At 41.8% G+C, this 27,425-nt stretch overlaps 1 protein-coding gene across 5 annotated transcripts in view; it reads left to right on the top strand.

Moving 5' to 3' along the window:
* celsr1a (cadherin EGF LAG seven-pass G-type receptor 1a) overlaps window positions 1-27,425 on the top strand; it is a 265,949-nt gene extending 238,524 nt beyond the window's left edge. The window contains exons 25-36 of one of the 5 annotated variants that reach the window (XM_055653028.1): window positions 1,481-1,681; window positions 5,397-5,571; window positions 6,051-6,163; window positions 7,476-7,555; window positions 9,293-9,419; window positions 11,379-11,477; window positions 16,914-17,008; window positions 18,413-18,513; window positions 19,985-20,161; window positions 20,927-21,166; window positions 22,008-22,311; window positions 25,303-27,425. In XM_055653028.1, the coding sequence (XP_055509003.1) occupies window positions 1,481-1,681; window positions 5,397-5,571; window positions 6,051-6,163; window positions 7,476-7,555; window positions 9,293-9,419; window positions 11,379-11,477; window positions 16,914-17,008; window positions 18,413-18,513; window positions 19,985-20,161; window positions 20,927-21,166; window positions 22,008-22,311; window positions 25,303-25,327 (1,737 nt within the window). In that variant the 3' untranslated portion in view covers window positions 25,328-27,425. Of the gene's footprint in view, window positions 1-1,480; window positions 1,682-5,396; window positions 5,572-6,050; window positions 6,164-7,475; window positions 7,556-9,292; window positions 9,420-11,378; window positions 11,505-16,913; window positions 17,051-18,412; window positions 18,514-19,984; window positions 20,162-20,926; window positions 21,167-22,007; window positions 22,312-25,302 lie in introns of all 5 variants that reach the window. The other 4 variants (XM_055653026.1, XM_055653027.1, XM_055653025.1 and 1 more) reach the window with 4 other exon arrangements.

Genomic DNA, 27,425 nt, shown 5'->3' with positions numbered 1-27,425 from the left:
CAACCTTGTCTTTTTAAGCTAATATCTTAATGCAGTATTATTGATGCTCATGCCTCAACAAAGCTCCAACGTTTAGTGGAAATTGAGAAGCTGCGGTTAATTGATCTTAAGTGCTCAAAATGCAAGTGATTTACTAGATTCACCAGGGCAGTGGACTTATCGTAATTTTGTGCTCTTTATTTTATTTCTGTCTCAGTCCAGCAGCCCATTGCCTTGAAGCGAAAGGAATGCCTGTGAGACAGAAATCATAAATGACAAAAGAAGACTAACGAGGGTCCATTGTTCCCACATTTGCAGTTTGGGGTGGGTGGGGGTGGAATGTCACAGCAGCATAGCAACAGCTAGGTTACTGAGCTGCACCTACACTTGGGAATGCCATTAGCACTTGCTGTTAGAGTTTCTCTACACTGCTCTCCACTTACAGATAGATCCATATATAGTCCTGATCTTTCTGCAGCTTCTAGACTTTTATCCTTCTCCTTAGTTGAAGAATATGTTGGTCACTCCCCCTCTGTAACTCCACCATTCATATCAAAAGACAAAATCCATTCGCTTAAAGTCATGTGGCGATCAGATTCACACTGCGGCCAGCAACGGTCAAGGTGCCATAGTAATGTGAGGAGGGGTCAAATCGCTTCTTGAAGTGGTAGATGTAACAACTAGTCCTTTAATGGCACTTTGTTGTCCATAAAGGCTTTGAAACAATAATGTAAAAGGCACTATAAAATCAGAATTATTTTTTCACTAATGTGGAGGTATTGAAAAGGACATAGAAAATCTTTCAAAGCTGCATCCGGAAGTGGAGAAAGTTTGTTTCAGTAAGCCAGTGCTGGATGGAAGTCTCCATAACAGAGTATAAGGGCCACATGTTGGGAGGGTCACACATGAGGCACTGTTTGTATCTTATTGATTGCACCTAATCCAGAATATTCACACACTAAAATTACCTCGTGATCTCATTCAAAATATTGATGCGTTGTTTTTATTCATGGTATTGCTGAGGCAGGGGCAGTGTGATGACCCAGAAACCCATCATCTTCTACAAAAATTAAGCCTTGGTGTTTTCATTCCTCAAAAAGCCATAATTGGAGATTGTTGAAGTTTCCTTTAAAAATGTAGTTACACGAAGGGCAAAAGTGTGAAAAATAATACATCAGTGAAAGAAAGTTGGCATCAAAATTAATTTGGGGGGTAATTTATAATGCAAGCCAAATTCATAAGTTTATGACTTCTTAACTTCAGATACCAATTCCAGATACATCTGCTGCAAATGAATCCTTTGTTATTTTAATAAAATAATTTGCTGCTGTACATTTATCTCATTAACACTAAACAATAATTAATAAGATTAATTTCCACAAAATGTGGTAGATTCAAGAGAGTTTATTGTCATGTGGCCCAGATAGGACAATGAAATTCTATTGTCTGGTAGTCTGGCTTTACAGTTTAAACGTTGATCATGTTGTTGATTCTTCCCCAGCATGGTGAGGTGCTCCCTTTGAAGATTGTCACATATACCACCGTCTCGCTCTCGCTCTTAGCTTTGTTTGTGACTTTCCTGTTCCTCATCATGGTCAGAACTCTGCGTTCGAATCTCCATAACATCCACAAAAACCTGGTGGCTGCCCTCTTCTTCTCAGAGCTCGTCTTCCTTATTGGAATTAACCAGACAGAAAATCCTGTAAGTGACTAATTCAGTTTATTACCATTTTAAATCTCAGCATTGTTAAATCATTTTGGCCAAATGTGAAATATTTCACAAATGCAAGGTATTGTCTTTGTCAATGGTCATACCAGACCCAGTTCACCCATTGGTTTTGTAGATATTCAGATATTTTTTTTAGAGCTGGTTTCAGATTCAATCAAAGCTGAAGGGATCAAAGTTTTTCTGTCCCCTAGTTATTAAGATCCTGTGTTAAGTGTCAATCCAATTGCTAGTGACAAAAGAAAATAAATTTGCCTTATCCTATGGTTAAAGTAAAACCTGTTATGGTAAAAGGTAGATTGATAACACTGTCATCACTATGTCATTTGTGATGTGAATTGCTACCATAAAATAGAATTAGTTCTGGTTCTGTCATTTTAATTAAATGGTTCGAGTTTCTTCACTATCTGTTCAGACTGTCGCCTGATTGATGATAGAGATACAATTTATATTCTGTGGTGATGTAATTCAAACCCCATTAATTATCTTAAGACTTTGAAATACTAAAATAATTTTGAAGTGTGTAATTGCGTGACAAACAGTGGCTGATAGCAACATTGATACTTAAAGAAATTGTTTTGTGTGGATTCTCACCAACACATAAGCGAGGACTACTTATAAATCGGTGTTTAGTTTGTACCGTGGTGGAGCGGTAGAGAGCAGCACAGTGGAGTAGCTGCCTAACAGTGCTTGCGGCACCGAAACCCGGGTTCGATCCCGACAACGGTGCTGACTGTACGGAGTTTGTACGTTCTCTCTGTGACCGTGTGGGTTTTCTCCGAGATCTTTGGTTTCCTCCCACACTCCAAAGACATACAGTTAATTAGCTTGTAAATTGTCCCTAGTGTGTGTAGGTAGGATAGCGTTAACATGCGGGGATTGCTAGTCAGTGCGGACTTGGTGGGCCAAAGGGCCTGTTTCTTCGCTGTATCTCTAAAACTAATTTTTTTTTTAAACTAGAGATACGGTGCGAATATGGGCTCTTCGGCCAAACGAGTCCGCGCCGACCAGCGATCCCCGCACACACTTAACACTATCCTACATACTAGGGACAATTTACTTCTTTCACCAAAGCCAATTTACCTACAAACCTGAACGTCTTTGGCGTGTGGGAGGAATCGGAGCACCCGGAGAAAACCCACGCAGGTCACAGGGAGAACGTACAAAGTCCGTACATACTGCACCCGTAGTCGGGATTTAATCCAGATCTCTGGCGCATTAAGGCAGCAATTCTATTGCTGTGCCACCGTTCTGCCTCCTGTATTCTTTCCCTTTTCATATTATAGCCACTGTGCTTTATTTATAGCTGTTCTTTGTTTTTCTATTTTTCCTCGTGATATTTCTACTTCATTACAGTATAGGAAGAAAATTACATTAATGTCACACTCAATAGCTAGTGAGTTTGAGACATTCTATTACCAGTCTAATTGACATACTTTTAAAAATAATAATTGGCTATGAATGTCATGCAATATGAATATTTCAACCCTTCAAAATTAATTTATGCAAAATTCATATTTGCTCCCCTGCCCAAATTTTCATCCATCTAATAAACATTAATGCCCAGATTTCAATAAACTAGACCAGCCAAATTTTTCTAAAGCAGCTACCAATTTCCACCCAAATCTCCAATGATAATTTCATTTTTAAGGTCAGAAATGAAGTCCATCCACTTGCCAGCAGAAGTAATTCCAACCAAACCCCAATGGCGGCCTCTAGCGGAAATACATCGCAATTGCAGGCAAAATGAGTGTCAATAATAATTAAGACGAAGGGGAAGAACAGATTTGAAAAGATTTATCAAGGAAGTTGACGAGTGTTGCTCTGTGTTGGCCAGCTAATTTTCTGAGAGTTCATTGCAAGTTTAATGTGATGTTGTGTAATAATGCAAATCACTTTCATGCTGAAGAAAAGGAAATTTGCTACCTCCCACGTTTTTAAAAATAATTTTAAAAATCTCATAGTTTGAATCTACACTGCTGAATGATGGGCAGGGCCTATGCTAAATATACATTTGGCTGATTGTTGGGCGACAGCGGGGAGTATGCAGGGAGCGTGGGAAAAATACGGCAATGCTCAGGATCCAATCCCCAGTTTTTCAAAATCTAGAGACACAATCTTTCTGCAGGTTGATTCTGGGAAGTGGTATCTCGGAATACCCCAATGCTGACTGCCAGTAAACTCTGCTAAAGCAAAATCCTCCCAAAGTTGCATGAAATAGTTAACGAAGTTACGCTTAGCGTATGCAGACAAGCAGTTGGTTAATGTGTGGTTCTTTAAGTAGGTATATAACCAAATTACAATGTTGGTGTATCAATTTATCATTGGAGGTTTAAGCTGTGCAAAAGAAAACAACAATAAAACAAATTGCGGGCATTTGGCTTTAATTCAATTCTTGGTTACTCTATCAAAAATTACATTAAGCCAATCTTGTAGTTCTCAAATGAGGCACATTGTTGACATTCATTGGTTTAAAATTTATTTCTAGCAATGAGCTGCCAGTGCATGGCATCGGCCAACTCACCGAGACCTCATTTACTTATCAGATCTTTTCATGGCAATTTCCTTGATGAATCCATCTCCACCTTGTCAGTGAGTCCCTGCACTGCAGCATGGAGCTGCAGGTGCAAGTCTGAGCCACACCCACAAAGGAGGTGAACAAGGATTTGATGGCACACTGTCTGGTTTAGCCAGCTATCAAAACACATGTTTTTGGTTGACAAAAACGTTCTAAAGCTATTGAAACAAATTAAAGCAAAGATATTAGAGTCTTGACACAACGAATTATCAGCTTTTATTTAGCTGTGATTTCTGTCGCTAAAAAGTACAAGGGTAGCAGGTAGTTGAGAGCAGCTTCAGCTGCAATTATTCCAATTCATACAACACCCTAACTTGGAAATATATAATTATTCCATAGTTTTCATTGGATTTAAATCCTCAAACTCCCAGGTGGTATCATCAGATGGAGTGGAATGGCTAATCAGTATTGCTGGAGAATGATTAAGGATGGGCAAGGCTCACATTCTCACAACATCAATACAAAAGTCCCTGTAGCTGTCCCTTACCCTGGGGGTCAATGTGGACAATATTCGTCGTGTATCTGGTTCAACCTGGCACCGGTTGCTGGGCCGATTCCCCAACGTGCTGCCGGATCCAACAGGAACCTGATGGAAGGCATCATGGATACACGTGAGACAGTATGGCCCAAAACAATGACCTCCTGCCCAGAAAGATGCCGTGAGAGTTCACACGGGATAGGATACTCTGTAGGTAAATGCGGCTGTAAGTCACACCTTTGTTACATTTCCTCACTGTGGTGAAGGCTGCTAAAGCATTCAATATAATTTTTGAAGCCTAATTCAAAAGAGTAGTGCACTTTGAAAAGATGTGACTATTTTGTTTTACTTAGATATTTCATGTAGGATATGCCCCATCATAATTGTTGAGATTTAACAACTTCATTTTTAAATCAACGTATTACACCTCCCAAATAGTTTTTTTTTACATTCTTGTCTTTATTATTGGAAATGGTGGATGAGGTCTTAGTCCAAAATCTTCTCGAGAGATTGTTGCGTTAGTCTAATACCCCCCGGGTATTCGGCCAAAAGAGTGTCTGGCTGGTCCGAATGGACGATAAGTAAAGAAGTATTGGAAGGTAATGTTGTTATTCACTAACTCTATTCTCTTGCAGTTTGTATGCAGTGTGATAGCCCTGCTGCTGCATTATTTCTATCTCTGCACCTTTGCCTGGACCTTTGTGGAGGGTCTCCATATTTACCGTATGCTGACTGACATGAGGAATGTAAACCATGGCCACATGCGGTTTTACTACACCATCGGATGGGGAATTCCAGCCATTATAACAGGTAACGCGATTCCTGCGTATTTTTCTGGGAGAACAAAATTGAATGAGCTGACCACTTTACAGCTTACATGTTCAAAGACTGTTCCAAGAGTGATCTTTCAGGTGGTGGGTTCGCTTTTACCTCGTCGGAATTGTGTAAAGCAGGCGACAGAGTGCGGGCCACAATGGAATTGAAAATCAAGAGCAATGTTAAGCAGCTTGCCTGTTTGCTGTCAGCCGACACACTTTTGGTCGTAGTCACAAGCCACCCCATAGTGTTTGAGAGTAGTGTGAGAAGAAGGGTTTATGTTTCAGATGGATTTGGACAACCTGTAATCACTGTGAGCAATTAATCCTGCGTGATCTGCTGGGTGTTCACTGCGCATGTTATGCAGTCAGAGTTCAGCATCTGAGGAGGTGGTGGTATCTGCATGCTTTGTGTTTTGTCCACATGTAAAGGAATTAAATGCACTAAATAATGTTGTTTTGCAATCTTTCAAGGTCTGGCTATGGGCTTAGATCCACAAGGTTATGGGAACCCTGACTTCTGCTGGCTGTCCATGGATGACACTCTGATTTGGAGTTTTGCTGGCCCTATATGTGTCATAGTCATTGTGAGTGGTCTTTATAGCATCCGGTTGATAGATCTCAACTTTCATTTTTCATTACAAAGTTCTTGAGTGTGTTGTTACCTCTTTGAGCTCCATGTTTGGATCCCGCTAATTGGGTTTCTACCACTGCAAGAGTGTTGAAACGTCCCTTAGAGAAGCCATATGACATACAGTGTGATAGAATCACTGCTTCATGGAATCATATAGCATAAAAACGACCCGTTTGGCCCACCTTTTCCATGCCCTTCTTGAAGGCTCTCTTCACTAATCCCATTAGCCTGCATTATGCCCATATCCCTCTGCTTCTCCAATTCCGCCTTCCAAATGCCTTTCAAATGTCGTTATTGTATTTGTCGCAACTATCCCCTCTGGCAGCACTCTCTGTGTGAAAAACATACCCCCAAAATCTCCTTTACATTTCTTCCTGCTCACCTTGAACCCATGCCCTCTAGCTCTAGACTGTAGGTGTGACAAAGCGAGTGATTGCGACAAAGATAATGTATCTTTTTACATCACCCAGTCTGGTTAAACGCATTATCCTACTCTGACACCTCTCCAACATTGAACCTGAGTGGGACTGCAATTAACTGGTTCTGTTCTTACCTGTCTGGTAAAGCCAGGGAATCACCTGAAGTGACTTGTCTTCATATACCCACATTATTGTTGTTCATCAGCTACTTCCAAGGATCTACCCTGGAGTAACTCCTGTGTCTAATCCTCATGCTGCCTCTCAGTAACATAAAACACAGGTACAACACATGCTATCAAGACTCTGCTGTACTTCATTACTTGTCTTGCCTGATACAGTATTTAAAAACCTATAGACACGCTGATGTCCAGTACTGGATAAACTGAGATTTATTTAATTGTCAGTTTTATGATAACTAAATAAATCTCTGCTTATCCAGTAAGTTTTGCCGTTCCCCACTTACCTTATATCATGAACTTCCTCTCTCATTTACATCATCTCTATTTCGTTACTTCTTTGAAATGTCCCTTTTTGGACATTGGCCCTGAAAGGTTGTATAACTCTGCTACAAAGTGGCTTGACTATGTTAAGTATTCTAAACCAATGCAAACTGTTTTTCTTCATAGCCTTCACTGATGAAGTAAAATTTATGGTGTTCATAACTTTAATAATTTTAATTTTAATAAATATGGCTATAAACCTTGCGCACAATATCTTCAGACTTGCTTTTTGTTACTGTTATGAAATCCACACCTCTCCCATCTTACCAACATAAGCATCCTTACAAAACCGTGTTTTTTTCTCTTTATGTTGAAGCTAATACATGTTAAATTTCTGCTTCCTCAGATCAATATCATTATCTTCATACTTGCTGCTAAAGCATCCTGTGGACCCAGGAACAGGACCTTAGAAAAGACTGGAACCATGTGAGTTTCACACAAGCATTTTCATAGTTTTATTTTTTACAGTGAATATCACCAAAAATTATTTTCAGAAGTAAAAATTTAAAGAAGACATTTACTATAACGAAGTGGATGAGGAAGAAATGTCCAGTCTATGGTAGGGTGAGCTGTCACAGTGACAGCGGATGGTGCCTGAGATATGTGGATATTCATTACTTTTATAGGGTGTTATAATTATATGCTGGTGGGACATGGGAGAAGTATGACAAAAAAGTGCCTCCCTGATTTGGAAGCAACACTTGATATTGATACTGAGCTAACTTTGCACTGAAAGGTGCCTGTTGCAAAACAAATAATTTGTATTTCAGTTTTACCATTTACCATTTCACATTTTAAGCTTCCATTTGCTTGCTTCATTGAGGCGACTGGGACTGGGAGAGGCCAATGATTGTGAAGGACAAGAAGAAACTTCTGTGCATCAGTCAGGCTTAGACCTGAATCCAGATCCCAACAGTAAATGTCCAGGATACTGGTGTACTGCCAAGCACAGAAACACAGGGAATGTCTTTACTCTGGAAGTGAGAGAGGAGGGCAGGTTTCTTCCTGATGTTCAGTTAATCAAAATAGGCTGACATGTGTAGAAAATTAATGAACAGTGGAACACTTCCCTCAAAAGATGAAAGGTAGTATGTCAGCTAAACCCACCCCGCGTGGAATTCCTGAGGTTAAACTCAATTTGCTGTGGATATGAGAATCTTGCTAATATATTCTTGAATCATATCAGACCTGCCTCCAGTCTTACCTTACAAAACCATTGCTTCTCATTGACACCACATTTGTGTGTAACTAGTTTCATAATGCCAGACAGAACAGGGACAGCATGGTGATGCAGCGGTAGTGTTGCTGCCTTGCAGTGCCAAAGATCCTGACTATGGATGCTGTCTGTACGGAGCTTGTACGTTCTCCCCGTGACCCATGTGGGTTTTCTCCTGGTGCTCCGGTTTCTTCCCACACTCCAAAGAAGTACAGGTTTGTAGATTAATTGGCTTTGGTAATAAATTGTAAATTGTCCCTAGTGTGCGTCGGATAGTAGTGTACGGGATCACTGGTCGTTGGGGACACGGTGGGCCAAAGGGCCTTTTTCCACGCTGTATTTCTAAACTAAACTATACAACTTGCTGCACAAGATAATTGGGTAACAGTGGCCAGAAAAGGCAGCGGCTGGGATGTAGATACAGTGTAAAGAAGCTGGAGCATGAATCTGATAGTGTGACTCAAAAATCAGCACCTGTGTGGGGAGATTGATGAACTTCTCTGGGACCTGCTGCTTGGGTTAGCATCGTTATTTTTCAGGTCGGGCATTATTATAACTGATGATTGGAAAATGAGCACAGAAGTCGTTGAGAGTAAAACTGGCAAGCATTTAGAAAAGTGGTTTTGGCAGAGGGAGAAGTCACGTGTCATAGGCTTTGATTTAGAGGTTTTCCTTATAAAGGTCATCATGAATCTTCAGAAGAACAATAGAATTCTTTTAGAGTGAAAACGTACCATGACAGACAGCACAGCTGTCAAAAAGGAAATGGATAATTCAGCTGCAGCTGTTAAAGGGACATAAGATGGATTCTTAAAAGTTCATTTTGCTGTGTTCTAATAATAGTGGTCAAGGAATATATTTTTTTAAAAGACAAGATCAGTTTAATGATTTTCCAGCACTCCCCTTGCTGCGTGTAATTGTTCACTGATGCATGTGTTTTCTTTTAGATCTGGTCTGAGGACAGCCTTCCTCCTGCTGCTTCTCATCAGTGCCACTTGGTTGTTGGGACTGATGGCGGTGAATAATGACACCATGACCTTTCATTATCTATTTGCTATTTTCAGCTGCTTACAGGTAAGATTAAACGTGCTGCCAAGACCAAACGTCATTTCATTGGAGGGTAGAAATACTGTATGTTTAGTTTAGTTCAGAGATACAGCGTGGAAAGAGGCCCTTCGGCCCCCAAGTCCGCGCCGACTGGTGACTCCCATACACTAGCACTATCCTACACACTAGGGATAATTTACAATCTTTACCAAACCCAATTAACCTACAAACCTGTAGTGTGGGAGGAAACCGAAGCATCCAGGGAAAACCTACGCAGTCATGGAGAGAACGTACAAACTGCGTACAGACAGCCCCCCGTAGTCAGAATTGAACCCGAGTCTCTGACGCTGTAAGGCAGCAACTCTACCACTGTGCCACCATGCCACCCTGCAGGTGTTAGTTTCTTTCACATAATATATAACAAGGTAGACTGCTTGCATATAAATCTTGTTGGTCTATCAAAATGATCCAAAGCATGACCGATGTATTTTAACGAGTGCAAATGGATGTGCTTCAACAGTCAATATTTGGTCAAAAATATATTTTCTACACCCATTATAAATGAGTAGCGCTACCTCCTTCCAGTGGTTGAAATACTTGTACGGCTCACCACGTTTTGATGTCTAATATCCTGGATTTCCTTGGCTGAGGTGAATTTAAGCCACTGAAACACTCCTTTTCATTCATCTCTTTCTGACACATTAATCATCACACAAAAGACCATTTACATTGGAATGCATTGTTCAAAACAAAGCATTTTACAAGCTATTTCCCCAAAAGGCATGTGTGATGCAGTATTGGAGTATGTGATGTATATGCAAATCATTTCAACCAAAAGTTGGCTTTATAATCAAAACTGGACAAATTCATGTTTATTGTAGATTGAATCCAGGTTGAACATTACTATGGGTATACAGGCTATTAATTTAAAAGCCTTCTGTTCAAGATCATTCCAAATATTTCTTTAATCTAGGTTCCAATTTGATACCTGATAAGGGACTAGTCATAACTGTCTTCATTCACATGAGTACAAAGGTTGTGTTGAGATGTTAATGTGAATTCATATGTGATATCAGATTAGTCTCATTGTGCTTTGATATGCAGGCAATAATTTGACCATTTGCATTGCACAGGAACAATAGAGAGCTTGTTTAAATGCTGTTATGCATGTGCAATTCGTCATCTACACTCGGCAAACCTAAAGATATTTTCTAAATTTAGTAAGCATACCAAGAAAGGTATATATCAGTTTTCTAGCTGCTAACATTTTATCTTGCTCTTCATTCAGTTTAATTAAGCTGAAATTTTCTTGCCATGTCACATTGACAGAGTTAGACACAATTATTTGAAAAGGGGGAGCTTTGCACACTGGGCACAGATAGAGCAAAATATATGTATAAGCAGAACTTTATTAATTTGATCATTTCACAAATTATACTTTTATAAGGAAATATTTAAAATAATGGTTATGTTACGATGGGATGCTTTAGAAATAATTCTCAATAATCGGTTAAAAAAAAAACTCTTGCATTTGAGTATGCGATTCTCCTTAATAAGACAACTAGTAGATCTTTAACCTGTTCAGTGCCACCCCCGAGTATACTCGGTTCATGGCCAATAGTGAAAAGAAACTTGGCAGTGAACAGGTTAAGCAGACAACAAAATCTTGACTGACCATTCTTCAAGCCTGCAGAGTAAGTGCTGGGGTGGATATTCGGTCGAAGAGGGAAACACAATTCTTATGACTGGTGAGGGCACAGATGGTGGGTGGCAGGTGAATAGATAAATCTTGGAGCAGGAACCCAAACGGTAACAATTAGAGCACTTTAAGAAGTTGTTATGCTACTATTACTGTGATTACTTACAGGGATCTTGCTGCGTAATGGCTCAGCATACACTATTTAGCTGAATTTGATTAGGAATGATCTGAAAATATCTTTTCGGTTTTTTTTCAGTCATCGTAAGTTAATTGCTCTGTGATTTTAGGGACTCCTCATTTTCTTCTGCCACTGTATCTTCAATAAAGAAGTACGAACAGCTCTGAAGGACACATTTTCTGGAAAGAAACAGCAAGCAGATGACACGGTACTGACCAGAACTACAATTTTATCAGTAAGTTGTTTGAAAATAAATGATATTTGTGGCTTTCCCAACTGAATTGATATGAAAATCTTCACTGTTGATTTTCCATACAATGATCAAAGGCATTACTTGTCCAGCTTTCTAGGAACACCAACATTAATGCACTTTGCATATTAAAACAAAAACTGTTTAGATATCAACTAGACCAAGTTTCAAGTGCAGCACCTTCCAGCCTTCTGGCTACTCCTCCTTTTCCCTTTCTTGTCCCCACCCACCCCCACCCCCGATCAGTCTGAAGAAGGGTTTCGGCCCGAAACGTTGCCTATTTCCTTCGCTCCATAGATGCTGCTGCACCCGCTGAGTTTCTCCAGCTTTTCTGTGTAACCTTCGATTCTCCAGCATCTGCAGTTCCCTCTTAAACACAAGTGCAGACCTGTTGAGTCTGCTCCCCAACGCAAGATTCCACAACTCACCCGTTCCCCCAACACAATATTGCACCACTCACGCATAGCCCCCAACTGCGCACGCACAGCTCATTTCTCCTCATCTCCCAGTACTCCCTCCTCCTCCTCCTCCTCTTAACCCTCTCTCTTCAATCCCTAGAGAGGGAGGGGCATAGAGAGGGAGGGGTGGTAGAGAGGGATGGGGGGGCAGAGAGGATGGGGGAGAGAGGGGGGGAGGGTAGAGAGAGGGGGGGGGGTAGAGAGGGAGGGGATAGAGAGGGAGGGGAAGGGGGTAATGAGGGAGAAGGAGTGGAGGGGAGTAGAGGGGGAGGGGGGTAGAGAGGGAGAGGGCAGAAGAGGGAGGGGGTAGAGAGTGAGGGGGTTAGAGAGGGTGGGAGTGAGGGTAGATAGGTAGGGGCCATCTCCCTCCTCCACCCCTCCCCATCTCCCTCCTTCATACCCTGCCCCATCTCCCTCCACCACCCCACTCTCCACCCCAATCTCCCTCATTTCCCTCATCCTCCTCACCTCACTCCCATTCCCCGCCCCAGGACCTACCCCGGTCGTAGAGCAGTGCCAGGGCCTGGAACCCGGCCTGGTTCTCGTACTCGACCCGGCCCTGGCTGTAGACTCCAGCCGTCAGCTCGGCAGCCGCCTGGGCTCCAGCGCAGGCCCTGACTTCATCTCCGGGCTCGTCCCTAACCCCGGACCCAGGCTCGTCCTTGGTTCCAGCGGCGGCTTCTTTCTCGGCCCCGGGTCATGGTCCCATCTTAAGTCCTGGGCTTGGCCCTCACTCCAGCTCTAGCACCAGGACCGGCGCCAGCAGCCGCCGCCACTTCTCATTCACCGTGAGCGCTGGAGTGCCCCTCCCTCCCGACCGTGAGCGCTGGAGTGCCCCTCCCTCCCGACCGTGAGCGCTGGAGTGCCCCTCCCTCCCGGAGTGTCCCATCCTGCCTTGTGAGTGCAATGTGTTCTCATTCGGGGTTTTATTTCCGAAATGGGTGAGTTTCTGGGGCTATTTTTTAAATTCAAAGGATTAATAACTTTGGAAATATAGGTAGGAATGCGATGGGAAGATGTTTATCGCCACGATGGGGAAAATGTGAGTAGGATGTGTGAAAATGGGGAGGCTGTGGCCTAGCGTTTGGAAGAAAATAGGATTAACCAGATTGATTGACACACACACACAGACACAAACAAGACGAAGACTTTTAGTTATATAGAGATATCATTCATATTTTGTGAAAATTATGTTATAATGTCTGAAAGCATCATTGGGGGCCCATCCATTCAGAACGTTGGAGTTAAATATTCTATATATATAATTGAGCTTGTGGTGGTACAAGCAGGTATGATAGCAACATTTAAGAAAAATTTAGACAAACATATGAACAGACAGGTAATTGAGTGATTCAGAGCACAATGATGGGAATGGGTTTGATTGACACCGTATTTGGTGCAGAACTGGTTGCAGGGCCAATGCCTGTGTTGTACTGTAGTATATTCTATGCTGTACCCACTCTGTGAGTAATTCAATCAATAATGGTGCACGTAGAGAGACTAGATTTCAGCTGTATGTTGTGGCTTGATTGTGTGCACTGTTGAAATGTGGGTGTGGAGTAAGAGAATTACAGTTGTGGAAAGCCTGACAGTAAACAAGCTGTAGTTTGGCATTCAGCATTTTTGACAGAGAGTGCTGGCTCGCATGCATTGCAGTGTCGGGCGGTGCCAGGCTGTTGAGACCACGTTGACTTCTCCCACGTACATTCCAGGGTCCTCGTATGCTTGGTCGACTTTGGTTTGTTTTTTCCAGACCAGTGTTCTGCCAATTTGGGAGGAGGATGGCCTGCAATTAGAAAAATGAAACGTTAGTCACCCCGCAGGAACAATGATAAAACAGATTATTATTTAAATGAAGAAAGATTATAGAAAACTGCAGCATAAAGGGACATGAGGATCTTTGTATACGGAACACAGAAAGTTGACAAACAGGTGCAACAATAATTGGAACGCTAATTACTTGAAATCCAGGGGGTTGCAGTACAAAAGGTGGGATGTCTTACACCAACTGTGTAAGATGCTAGTGAGGTGCAGTGAACAGCTTTGGCCCCTTTATTTATGGGAAGATATATTATCATCGGAGGCAAATCAGAGAACTTTCACTTGGATATAACCATATAACCATATAACAATTACAGCACGGAAACAGGCCATCTCGGCCCTACAAGTCCATGCCGAACAATTTTTTTCCCCTTAGTCCCACCTGCCTGCACTCATACCATAACCCTCCATTCCCTTCTCATCCATATGCCTATCCAATTTATTTTTAAATTATACCAACGAACCTGCCTCCACCACTTCCACTGGAAGCTCATTCCACACCGCTACTACTCTCTGAGTAAAGAAGTTCCCCCTCATGTTACCCCTAAACTTCTGTCCCTTAATTCTGAAGTCATGTCCTCTTGTTTGAATCTTCCCTATTCTCAAAGGGAAAAGCTTGTCCACATCAACTCTGTCTATCCCTCTCATCATTTTAAAACCCTCTATCAAGTCCCCCCTTAACCTTCTGTGCTCCAGAGAATAAAGACCTAACTTATTCAACCTTTCTCTGTAACTTAGTTGTTTAAACCCAGGCAACATTCTAGTAAAGAATGATCCCTGAAATTGTGTGTTTTCTGTGGTTAGTGTTGTCTCTTTATTCATTGGGATTTAGAAGAATGAGAGTTTGTCTTTTTGAAACATGAAAGATCCCTAGGAGACGATAGAATAAATAATGAGAGGATTTTCCTCTCCTGGGAGAGTTTAGGTTCAGAATGCAGTGTCTCAAAATAAAGTGGTGCTTTCGTAGGTTTCGATTTATTATTGTCACATGTATAGTGAAAAGCTTTTTGTTTGTGTGCTGTGCAATCAAATCAATCGCTGTATATGAATACTATCAAGCCAAACACAAGTTAGAGGGAAGAGGAAGATACAAGAATGCAGAATATAGTTTCACAGCATTGTGGCATAACAGTTCCAAAGGAAAAGTCTGCAATGAGGTAGGTTGGGGAATCCAAACTGTTGGACCTAGACCATTGAGAAGCCCGATAGCAGAGGGGAAAAATCTGTTTCTGTGTCTGCCCAGTCACACTTTTCAATTTTTGTACCTTCCGACGGATGGGAGCAGAAAACAGAATGTCTGGTCAAGTTTTTAATTATGTTGGCTGAGTCAATGGTGGGGAGTCTGGTCTGTGTGATGGACTGGGCTTCAACCACAACTATTAGAATTTCTTGCAGTCTTGGGCAAAGATGTTTCCAAACCAAGCTATGAGGCAACCAGGCAGTATGTTTTCTACAACAAATTATTCTCTAGTTGGGAGCTTCATAATAAAGTAATTGGGATTTAAGAAAATATAAATTACCACTTTAATAATAATTTGAATATTTCAAACCCAGGCATTTTCCCAGTTACTGCCTATTAGAGATTCATGGTGAGGTCTAAGAATAATCAAATAAAATTGCTCATCATGTCCTACAGCTCTTTTAGGTTAATGGTGCTATTAATCAAATGATAGCTGCAAGACAAGTGGGTAGTGGGATACTTTTTATCTTTGCCATTTATCAGGCATATATCAAAAAACATCTGACTAACAACCACAACACAAAGTCTGAATAATTTTCAGTATTGGGTCTGATTTGCTTAAATATTTTGAAGGACTACCACTTAGAGCACTGTTTTAGAGAAATCCATCAGCGTAAACATGGAGTGTAGGGCAAGACTGGGCCGGCCAAAAGCTGAATGTGACAAAAAAAACCTTATCCAGAGCATCAGTGGTGAGGGACAGTGACTGAGAGCAACTTTGTTGCCCTACCAAAGAAATGTTAACATACATTTTGTGTCTTAACAACATCTGATGTTTGCTTATTGTGATGCAGATTCTGAATTATTCCTGCTTTGTATAATGTGAGATTAGCAGTTGTCACTTGTAACTTTACCAGAATGGTGTTAAGGTCCCAAATCATCTAATTTGTACGGAATAATATGGCTTCCATCTGCTTCGGATGCAGAAGATCTAAATCAAGGATTAGTTTAAAAATGGCAACATGCCAGCATCTACCAGGAGATCAATTAAGTTTTGTTTAGTTTAGCGATACAATGCAGAAACAGGCTTTTTGGCCCACCGAGTTGGTGCCGACCAGCGATCCCCGCACACTGATATTGTTCCACATACATTGGAGACAATTTACAATTTTATCAAGACAATTAGCCTACAAACCTGTATGTGTTTGGAGTGTGGGAGGAAACCGGGGATCCTGGAGAAAACCTACACAGGTCACAGGGAGAATCCATTCAGACAGCACCCGGAGTCAGGATCGAACTTGGGTCTCTGGTGCTGTGAGGCAGCATCTCTACCGCTGCACCACTGTGTCAGCCTTATTTTGTTGTCAGTTGGATGTTGCCACAATTCTATCTCTACTGTATGAGTAAAAAGCAGTTGGATGAGAGTCCAAAATTGGGGCTTGTAGATCCTTCCCATGAAGGATTGGAGATTAGGATCAAGCAGAGCAAATTGGTCCCGACCATGGATGAACATCTGGGAAGATCGGACGGGAGGCTGGCTGGACTATGGTGCCTTCCTCACCTTGGTGCCACTGTGTTGTGTTGTGTCGTGGACTTTCTGTGTTTGTGCTTTTTTTTTAATTTCTTTTTTTTTTTTTAATATGTTTTAATGTTTATTATTTATATATTTTTATGATACTGACTGTAAAGGGAAATTCATTTTGTTGTCTCTAATTGAGACAATGACAATAAATTTGAATACAATACAATACAATACAATTGAAGTGTGCTGCTTCTAGTTCAGCAGTCCATTCGCCACAGAAAGCATCAGCATCACTTTCTACAATTGGATCATCCTGTTTTGCTCCATATATTTAGTGACTGAAAGCCGTAACATGTAGCTCAAGTCAGAGCAATGAGATGATCAGTGGAATGAAATTCTGCTCTCTCTCCTAGCGGTCACTCAACTGTAACAATACGTACGTGGATGAGGGTCGAATGTACCGCACTGCCATCGGAGAGTCTACAGCCTCCATGGAGAGCACTGTCAGGTCAGCCAAGAGCCACAATAGCTGCATTGCTCCTAAGCTCAGGTAATCAGGTGAAGGGTGCCCGCCTCTGATCTGCCCTGCTGCACTAACGCACACTCCATTTCATGGCCTGTTACCATTGTTGTGTTTTAAAATGCTCAATTTAACGGTCACTTGTGCCGTGTAATCTTTTGTATACTGTATCAATTTGATCATACTTTCATTTGCCCAGCAAATTACTGCTGTCCAACCTTTTCATTAAAACTAAACACTTGCAATGAGACACGCAGAACCATGAAATGATGATGACTTGGCACCAGCTGTTAATTGAAGAGAATTGCTTAATTTCTGGTTAAGTGAAACCCCGAGGCTGGGTATATTTATTAGGAACACTGCCAGCTGCAATATTGTACGTGTACAAAGCAATGTCTCAGATTGAATTCACTGAACTGCACAGAGAACACCTGGATTATGTGGTGAAATTAAATTGCTCTGGTGTAAACGACTGAGCAGGTGAAGACCACACTAGTGTCTTCCTATCTTTGTAGAATTTAAAAAGTAAAATCTGTGCAAGGTGAATTCCTGTTACATTTCTATAAGAGAGCAGCTAATAATTCTGCATGGATTCTCTTAGTTTGTTGTTCAATATTATTTTTGTACCACTGTGGTTTTTGTTCGAGTTGCCTCAAGTCCCAGTGACCAGGTTTTAACCATTTATTACTCATTATTTGATAAGTGCTGTGGATGCTTGGTTTAACCCTCAACCACCTCAGCCAGATGTGCCATTCCCTTAGGGGGGCGGACACCTAATGATATGATCAAATTGGGTGAACTTGGATCACAGTCCCTTTGGTCATGGGATTGTACTTGCTGCCTTCTCTGTTTCTTGTTCATGGAATTGCTTATCTATTTGCATTATATAGAATCTAGCGGAGAAAGACACAAAGTGCTGGAATATATCTGCGGGTCAGGCAGCATCCTTGGAGAACATGAATAGGCGATGTTTCGGGTTGGAACCCTTCTCCAATCTGCAATTGTTAATGCCTTTGTTGAGGACTGACTGGTCTGCATCAGAAATAGGGAGTACAGAGCGGGATGGTGCAAACACACCAGGGGTGAGGTGTGGGGGCAGGGTGGAGAGAAGCTCGGGTGATGTACAACAGAGGGGATGATAGGGGTTCGGAGGGGATGGGGATGTCAGGATGCGTCACAAATCCATGTTCTTCAGGGATGCTGCCCCACCCGCTGAGTTACACCAGCATTCTGTGTTTTTCTTTGTTAAAGCAGCATCTGCACTTCCTTCTTTCTAGAATCAAGAGAGATTCATTTGTGAACAGCTGTATTCTTTCAGTGGCTCCAGTTGGTTCTTTTGTCTATTTTCAACCAAGTTGTTCCACTAGCTAAAGGCTCTGTCTCTTTTGTCAGGGATGATGCTCAGAGAGTGAGCTTACTGTCAAGTCAAGCAGAGGTTGGGCAAGCTGAACCTGATTCTTCAATATTCCACAAAAAAACAAAGAAACCTGACGGTAAGCTTCTTCAGAATAATCAGTCTGATCATCCATTTCCCCAGAGAGTATACTTTGATCGTTAATTAACCATGTAAACATTGATAGTGTGCTGAATATAGTAATTTCTGATTGATAAAAATACATCGATAGATGCTCCTGAACACATCATCATGATGTAACCTGGGGTCATTGGGTGTTTCAGGTCTTTTAACATCAGACACCCTCACCCAGGCGACCCAGCCGTGGTTGATCAGACCACGACTTGTGTTCAGGTGGCATTCGCTCCTCACCATGGACCTCCTCTCCTGATCCAGAGCCATCTCGAGGCTTTCTCTGCTGCCTCTGTGGTGTTCTTGATGGCTCTTCTCCTCTCCATTCCCATGATGCCCAGTGCGCTCAAGGCTTTGTAGAGCGATTGCCCTGCAAAACCTCTGCAACCAACCTCGATGGGCATACACCTTGCCTTCCAGCTAGAACAAATGCGTATAATTTGAAGCATTTTAGCTGATGGAAATATTGGTTTCATATCTAGTGATGTTGACAGCAATCAATTCAAAATGTTTGCGTAATTATTGTCAGATTTTAATGTCAAAATTTAATTTACTGTTATCAAACACATATTGAAATAAATAACTTATGGCCCAGGACTAGTATAAGGCTAGATCTAGATTTGGCTGATATCGCTGTTGCTCTTGTGAGAGTCTCGGTGAGTAAAGCCCCTGTCCCACTTACGTGTCCTTGGCACGCTAAATACGCGAACTCAACGGCGTTGAGCATCGACGGTCCCGCGACGGTCGCGCGCGACTTCATTCAACCGCACAGCCGTCTGGAGCGCGTGACGTCATTTGAAGATGGACGCAAAATGCCGGAGTAACTCAGCGGGACCGGTAGCATCTCCGGAGAGAAGGAATGGGTGATGTTTCGGGTCGAGACCCTTCTTCAGTCTGAAAGAATGGTCTTGATTCGAAACGTCACCCATTCCTTCTCTCCAGAGATGCTGCCGGTCCCGCTGAGTTACTCCAGCATTTTGTGTCTATCTCCAATTTTCTTGGCCCCGCTTTGGGAGTAGAAGTGGGGGCGGATCCGGACCGCATCGGCCGTGAGCCCCAGGCCGAGTTCGCCGATCGTTTGCCTGCTTCTGCTGCAGTTGAAGGTGAGACGTTGCGTCGCGCCAGGGTCTTGGGCCTGTCCCACTTTGGCCGTCAGTTCCGCAACAGGCCGTTGGCGCACGAAGATTTTGTTCACTACAAAAAATTTTGGAGCCCCGCGCGATGTCGCGCACAACTACATACCCCTCAGTGTGACCGGCCCCACGCAGCCATACGATGCACGTGCGCCTCACGCGACCACAAGGTCGCGTAATTTGCGTGCAAAGGACACGTAAGTGGGACAGGCCCTTATCTGTTAATGTTGATGATGGGAATCAATTCACACATGCTGTTCATATTCTTGGTAATGGACTTACCTCCACTTGTTTCTTTTCCCACAGAGCCAGATTCTGACTCTGACAGTGAACTCTCCCTGGAAGATGATCACAGTAGCTCCTATGCTTCAAGTCGTTCATCGGATAGTGAAGAAGATGAATTTCAAGGAGATCCCAACCCCAAATGGAAGCAAGCGGCACCCAAGAACAATGAAAGAAATCCCATGCACAGTACACCAAAGGGTAAGACACTGTGCAGCAGGGAAGAGAGCCAATGCCTCACATATGTATAACGATCTGTGGAGTGTGCGCCAACCTCATTGACCAGACATTTTTAAGGCGCAGATTAACAGTATCTTGATTAGTAAGGGTGTCGGGGGTAATTGGGCGAAGGCAGGAAAATGCAGTTGAGAGGGGAAGATAGACCTGCCATGATTAAATGATGCAGTAGACTTGATGGGAAATGGCCCTATTCTGCTCCTTGAACTTATGCTTCCAAGCAATGGTCTCCATTTGACACTCCTCTTACTTACTATCGCTGAGATGAATTTATTCCCTGATGAGTTAGATCAAGTTACCTGGAGGCCAAGCTTTACTTCCAGGAAAGAGACAGAATCTACCATTGCCCAGCGACAAACAGAGAACTGCTGGTAGAGAGGTGTATAACACCTAGACATACACCTCCAATAGAGGCTTGGTTTAATAATCATTGACACTCCTGTCAGTACTATTGACAATGAATGTTAATAACATGTATTTGGAAGTCACGTTTAATATAATAATGTACAATCTCCAAAGGCTTTATTAGATACTGAGCAAAAAGAGATGTTTGGTGGCAGGAATCCACAGGACATATTTTGCAGTGCAGAGCGGCTACATTGAGAGTGCTGCCCTGAAATATTCATATTAAATGGTCTCTAAGTATAGGATCAACATTTCTGAAACCAGAGTGCTGCTTGTTCCTTGTTGGAATTCCAGTTAAACTTTAGCCTCTGTTCCCCTCTATAGCCGAATCCTTGCCCAACCACGGAAAGCCGTACTGGCCGGCAGAATGTACAACCGCCAGTGATAGTGAGGATCACGGAGCGCCCGAGAAACTCAAGGTGGAGACGAAAGTAAACGTTGAGTTTCATCGAGAAAATAATCATTGTGGCGACGTGCCGAGGGGCAGTGAGGGCGAAACACCAGAAAAGGAACTCCTGTGTGCCACACAGTCAAACTCTAATCCACAACCAGAGCAAAGGAAAGGCAAGTATTCCTCCCAAAATCTTTCATTATTCATCTGCTGGATTCATAAATGGGAATACTTTATCTTTAAGAACTGAAATGGGAAACCAAATATGTAAATCTTTTATATTTGAGGTTTAGCTTAGTTTAGAGATACAGAGCGGAAATAGGCCCTTCGACCCACCGAGTCCGCTCCGACCAGCGATCCCCGCGCACTTACACTGTCTAACACAGTCTAGGGCCAATTTTCAATTCTACCAAGTCAATTCATCTACAAACCTGTTTGTCTTTCGAGTGTGGGGGGAAACGGGAGCTCCCAGAGTATAATAGCACCTTAGTGCTGCAATGGTTGATTGTGATGAGCCCCAACTAGAACATTGGAGAGAGGATTAACTGGTCTACTTGTTACTAGTTTCATGTTCACACTACAGGTAACCTGTTGAATGGGAACCATCTGTGTAGTTAGCTTGCTGTCTTTCCAAATGATTGAAAACATCAAAAATAATTTATTCAGCTGATTATCATGCTGCCATTTAAAAATCACCTTTTAAATGTAGCATTCTTTATTGGCAATGCACTGATTAAGAGTGGTTACGGTCGATAGAGAATCCTGGTCTCCAGTCTAAGAATCCGGGCTTCAGTTGGTTAAGTAACATCTGTGGAGTAACAGAGTTATTGTCTTTTCTCAAAGATGAAAAATTAGGGATCAAACCTGTTCTGCATGGCTGAGAAGTGGGGGTGGAGCACCATAAAGAGATGTACACAGCTATGGTGCTTCATCAATGTCCCATATTGTGTGAGGCGGCTACTGCCCTTTACAATCTGCATGATGCATTGTAATAAATATTATTTTCTGTCGCAGGTATTCTTAAAAATAAAGTCATCTACCCACCACCTTTAAATGAAAAGAATCAGATAAATCAAATCCACAATGAACTCTCCAACTGTAAAGCCACAACCATTCCCCCACAGACTCCACAACCATCAGTCCCCCACAGCTCAGCGACAGTGCCCAGTGACGGCACTCACACGGCCACGGGCACCGGCCAGCTGATAACGCAGCCAAGGCGGCAGCAGGCAAAGAGAGAGTTAAACGGGATGACGCCAATCCCCATGAGCATTCGAACGGGCACCAGCACTAACCGCCGGGACAACTCGGATTCTGAGTAAGTATCCTGGGTAAAAACAAAATGTTTCTCTTTAAAGTAATGCATCCAGTTTCAATTTGTGATTGTGTCAATAAATCCTAGCACCTTTAAGACTTGCACGATAAACAATTAGGGCGGCACAGCGGTAGAGTTGCTGCCTTACAGCGCCAGAGACCCAGGTTCGATCCTGACTGCAGGTGCTTGTCTGAACGGAGTTTGCCCGTGACCTGCGTGGGTTTTCTCCGGGAAGCTCCGGTTTCCTCACACACTCCAAAGATGTACAGGTTTGTAGGCTCATTGGCTTTGGTATAATTGTGAGTTGTCTGTCATGTGTGTAGGATAGTGTTAGTGTGCAGGGGTCACTGGTCAAGGCAGGTTCCATGGGCTGAAGGGCCTGTTTCCTCTCTATATCACTAAACTAAACTAAATATATTTTATTGAAACTATCATGGGTAAAACCAAATATTGATGCCCAAAATCATTGGTTGGACTCCCAAGTGTCTATCCTTTCCAACAGACCACGAGTACTTAATGCAACAACTCATAATCAGATACAGTAATGCTCAGCAGTGCTCACCACTTCAGATGCAGGAAATCCAGGTATGTTCACGTGTGTTTATAGCTGGAAATCCAGAATGGGTTGCCAGAAAAGCCAGAAATTGTTGCCAGGAAATCTCTGGTCTGTGTGATTGTGATCCATGCTGTGATCACAGTAACAAAGCAAGCAGAAATCAGTGAACAATTCTTCTAGTTAAAAAGAAACCCCAAAGCCATCATATCATTTTGCTTGAGGAGTAACTGAGTTTGGAATGGCATTCTGAGCCATAGTTGCTACATAACAAACTCTCTGACCCGAAGGAAATTTCAGCACGTGGATTGCCATTTCCCCAGATAAATTTTAAAATTCCACACTGATTTAAAATATAAATGCTATAAATACAAGTCAGATTGTTGAGAGAGAAGCGATTAACAGTTCAGGACATTGACCCTGCGTGAGAATTGGGGAAAAGTTGGAAATAACATTTTTTTACTTTGTGATAATTTCAGTTTGCCATTTGAGTACATTGTGTTCACCACTGATGATGGAGAACCCCCTGCACAATTGGTTTTGTGGGGTTCCTCTGCAAGTGTGATCCCAAGCTTGAAGTTACTTATTGTTTCACTTCTCAGTCCTTCCTTGATTTCTGGCCTCCATCACCTGTACTTTCCCAATGAACGGCATCTCGTCTTCCAAACAGGCACATCGTTGCATTCTAAACTCAATGCGGAGTTCAACATTTTAATTTCAGATTTCCAGCATTTTCTTCTGGTAAATTAATCTACTTTTCCTATGCACGCCTTTTCCAACTTGTTATTTATTTTACTCTCCCATTATCACCTTAATTCACCTTGCCCTGTCATTCCATTTTATCGATGAATCTCCCCACCTTCCATCCCAGCACATTTTGTGTTCACATTGAGCTAACCTTTGTTCTTGCCTACCCACTTTCCTTTATATGCATCTTAAAATCAGTTTATCCCTAGTTGTTCCCATTCAGGTGAAAGGTCCCTCACCTGAAATGCACATCCCCTTAAATATCTGGTCACTTCCTCTTTCAAAACGTTTATTTTCAATCCACCACATTGACAGCTTTTTAAAAAATGCTTCTTCAAAATATATCACATGTACTCATAAAAATATCTTACTTTTTCCAGTTTTGATATTCATATTACCAGCATCCACAATATATAGCTTTTGGTCTAATTATGGTTGTTGTGGTTTGTTACTAGTGTTGGTTGTTGAGGCTGTACGTACTGGTAGAGCTCCATATTTAAAACTATTATTATGTAATGTGGTGAGACATAATAACCACGGTATCGAGCTGTCGATGTAGGCTCTTTTACACTGTATTTGGGGCATTTTCCTACCAAAATAGATTACATTGTTTGGGCCTATCTTCCTTCAAGTTCCAAAGAATGAGAACCAAAGGGGTCCTGACAAGATATTGGAGACAGACACAAAACGCTGGAGCAACTCAGCGGGTCAGGCAGCATCTCTGGAGGAGAGGATTATGTGACGTTTTGAGTCAAGACCCTTCTTCAGTCTCCAGATCATATGTTGGGTTGGTGGTAGAGTGTCAAACAAAGGGACCTAACTACTAGGAGCCAGTCATTTAAAACTGTGGTACATTGAAATTTCTTCTCGCTGACGGCGGTGAATCTGGAGAACTCACTGACCTTGAAGGTGAAGGAATTTGGATCATTAGATGTATATAACGTAAAAGTGTATACATGTGATAGATCAAGAAATAGAGAGGTATGGAGAAATGGTATGGAAGCTGAGTTAAGAACAGCACAGATCAGCTATGATCATATTGAATGGTGAGGCAGCCTTGAAGATCCTGATGGTCCAATCCCACTCCTATTTTCTTGTGTTCTTTTGTTTTGAACGTCTTATATATATTGTGCTCTGATTTCCAGCAGACTTGTGTAAAATATGTTTTGCAAGTTGCATGCTACACTAACCTGTAACCCAACACGTTTTGCAAGCTATACAATTTCACTATGTAATGATTTTACAATTTAAAGAATGCTGAAATAATAGAAATGCTGCTTGCTAGTTTTTTTTTCTAGCAATAGTTTCTATCTTTGTAGTAATTTATGGAGTCAAATTTTCTTGGACAAATGATGTCTTGCATTTAATAAAAAATGAAAACTAATTAACCTATTCAAATGTTCAAATTAATATGTTTAAATTTTGTTTCTCTGAAAGCAGAGAAATAACTTTAATAGCTAGAATTTTACAGCATTAACCTGTGCACAAATCTAACCTAAAATGGCAATACATCGTAAACTAACTACACTGGGCCTTGTGCTTTAAAATATGACTGCAAAGGTTGTTTTTTTTTTTTAACCTTCTCCGCAGTTTCAGCATTGTGATTTTAAACTGCATGCTTTGGCTTTGAACTTACCTGTTAGTACTGCATAACCATGGATCTGCATGTTTCCCCTTCCTTTTCTCACGTCCAGAGGAAGTAATGAAACCTCAATCTGACCCATCAGGAGATCAGAAGAATGATTGGACCCGTGAAGGTTCTCACCATTGGTGTTGCCCGTTCCTGTGTACTTCAGACCCCCCTCCCCCCCCCAATGTGCTGCGGAGTGTTGCTGTTCTCCACATGCATCAGAATATCTGCAAAGTGGATTCATGCGCAAGAATCAGATTGACTGCAAGTGGGAGACAACACTTGCAAAATGTAGAAAAACATACAAGTACCAGACGGAAGGACAGTTACACATATGGAATGCAAAATGGCAAAATTGGTATGTGCCAAAATATAGAACAGACATGTAACCACTCGGGCAGCTGAACCGTGCAACTGGATATCCTGAGGAAATGGACAAATCCCAAGGTGAAGCCTGAAGTGCATCCACTGCCCTGTGTGCAAGCCCCCCTGGGCTTAACTGCAGCCTGCCTGCTTTATCTTTCTTGAGAAACTGAAGTACAATACTGTGAGACAGTGCCTCAGCCACAAGCAGTTGGTCTCCATTGTAGGATCACAGGTAACTCACCTGGACCTTGGTGGAAGTGTTTGCCACATCAGTGTCACACTGCAAGTGTTCTCCAGACTGATCATTAACCTCTCGGATGGAAAGGGGTGGTCTTAAAATGAATGCCTTTTGTACAACAAAATTATAAGATGTATAGATACTTTTATATATTTTGTATGTCAATACTTTTGACGAACTCACTTGTACATGCTTAAAGGTTTTGATTTTGTCATTTTGATTACAAGTTTTCTGACTTTTATAAAGAGTAGAAGATTGCACAATTATACTTGAATTTGGAGTGTTAATATTGTAAAAAAAAAACTTTTTTATTGAAAGCTGTAACAATTTATGAGAAACGAAATTTGAATGTGTAATTATTAAGACAAAATTATTGGAAAAAATGGGGAATCAAACCGGGTCCAACCTTGCTCCTGAACTTGTGTGTTTGAGGTTCTTTTTGAAAAACCACTTAAGTTCAAGGATGCATCTGGGTCCACGAGGGAAGTGATAGTGGATTTGGGTGAGGAGTAAGAGTTCACTGGCATTGACAGAAGGATGTTTGCCAACCTAACTCGATTATTTTTGTTTAAATTGATACCTGTGAATATTTTGGCATTATTATTGTTGTAGATTTTGTTTTAAATTGTTTTAGACGGAAACTATCAGAACAATTCCCATTTGTATATTGCGACTCGCCTGCTGTAGTAAATTCTTTTACCTTGATTCAGATAGTTTCTTCTAACTGTAATACAGTTTCACTCATGGCACAGTTCAAAAGAAGCATTTTTTTTAACTTTTATGATGGAAACTGAACAGAAATCAAAGAACAGATGTATCATATTTATTTACATGCAAAACACTGGAAACACAGTACAGAGAAACAAATTGTAAAATAAAGAGATTTTGACTTTTTCTATCTGCCTATATTGATTCCTCTCTCTCCGAATTGGTCTTTGTAGGCAGTTATTAAATAGCATTGTGTCATAGTTGTTGGATGACTGCACCCACAGCACTGCTTTCTGGCTGCATACAAATACCCTTCAACAAAGCGAGTTTAGATGAAGTGTGAGGGGCGTCATACTTTGTACACAGCGAGTTGGTTTATTGTCCCACATACACACCCCTCAGCGGTGACTGAATACCAATGGCAGAGTCCTAAGGAAAAACCTTGCCGGGAAGGTAAAGTTACAATTTTCATAGATTTTGATTGGGAACTGTTGGTTTATTGCAATGTGGAACCTGTACCTGTTGCAATGTAAATCTCTTATTCTTCCGTTATAGCCACAGTATTCATGGACGGTTCCTTAGCCCAACTTTCTCATGTGGCTTCTGCTCTCCATGGTCTCAATCACAAAACACCCCCAAGCCCTTGCACAGTGTGATCTCCAAGGCTCTTTAAAACTCTCAAACTGCCTTTGTTGGCTGCTCTTTCCATAATTAGTTGATTGAACAATGCAGCATAGAACAGGCCCTTCAGCCCACTGAGTCCATGCCAACCATTGATCACCCGGCTGCACTATTCCTATGTTAACTCACTTTTGCATCCACTCCCTACACATTAGGAGCCATTTATAGGGGCCAGTTAATCTACAAACCTGCCG

This window comes from Leucoraja erinacea, chromosome 22 (genome assembly GCF_028641065.1).
Source record: "Leucoraja erinacea ecotype New England chromosome 22, Leri_hhj_1, whole genome shotgun sequence".
NCBI lineage: Eukaryota > Metazoa > Chordata > Chondrichthyes > Rajiformes > Rajidae > Leucoraja > Leucoraja erinaceus.
This window is presented reverse-complemented; position numbering and strand designations above follow the sequence as displayed.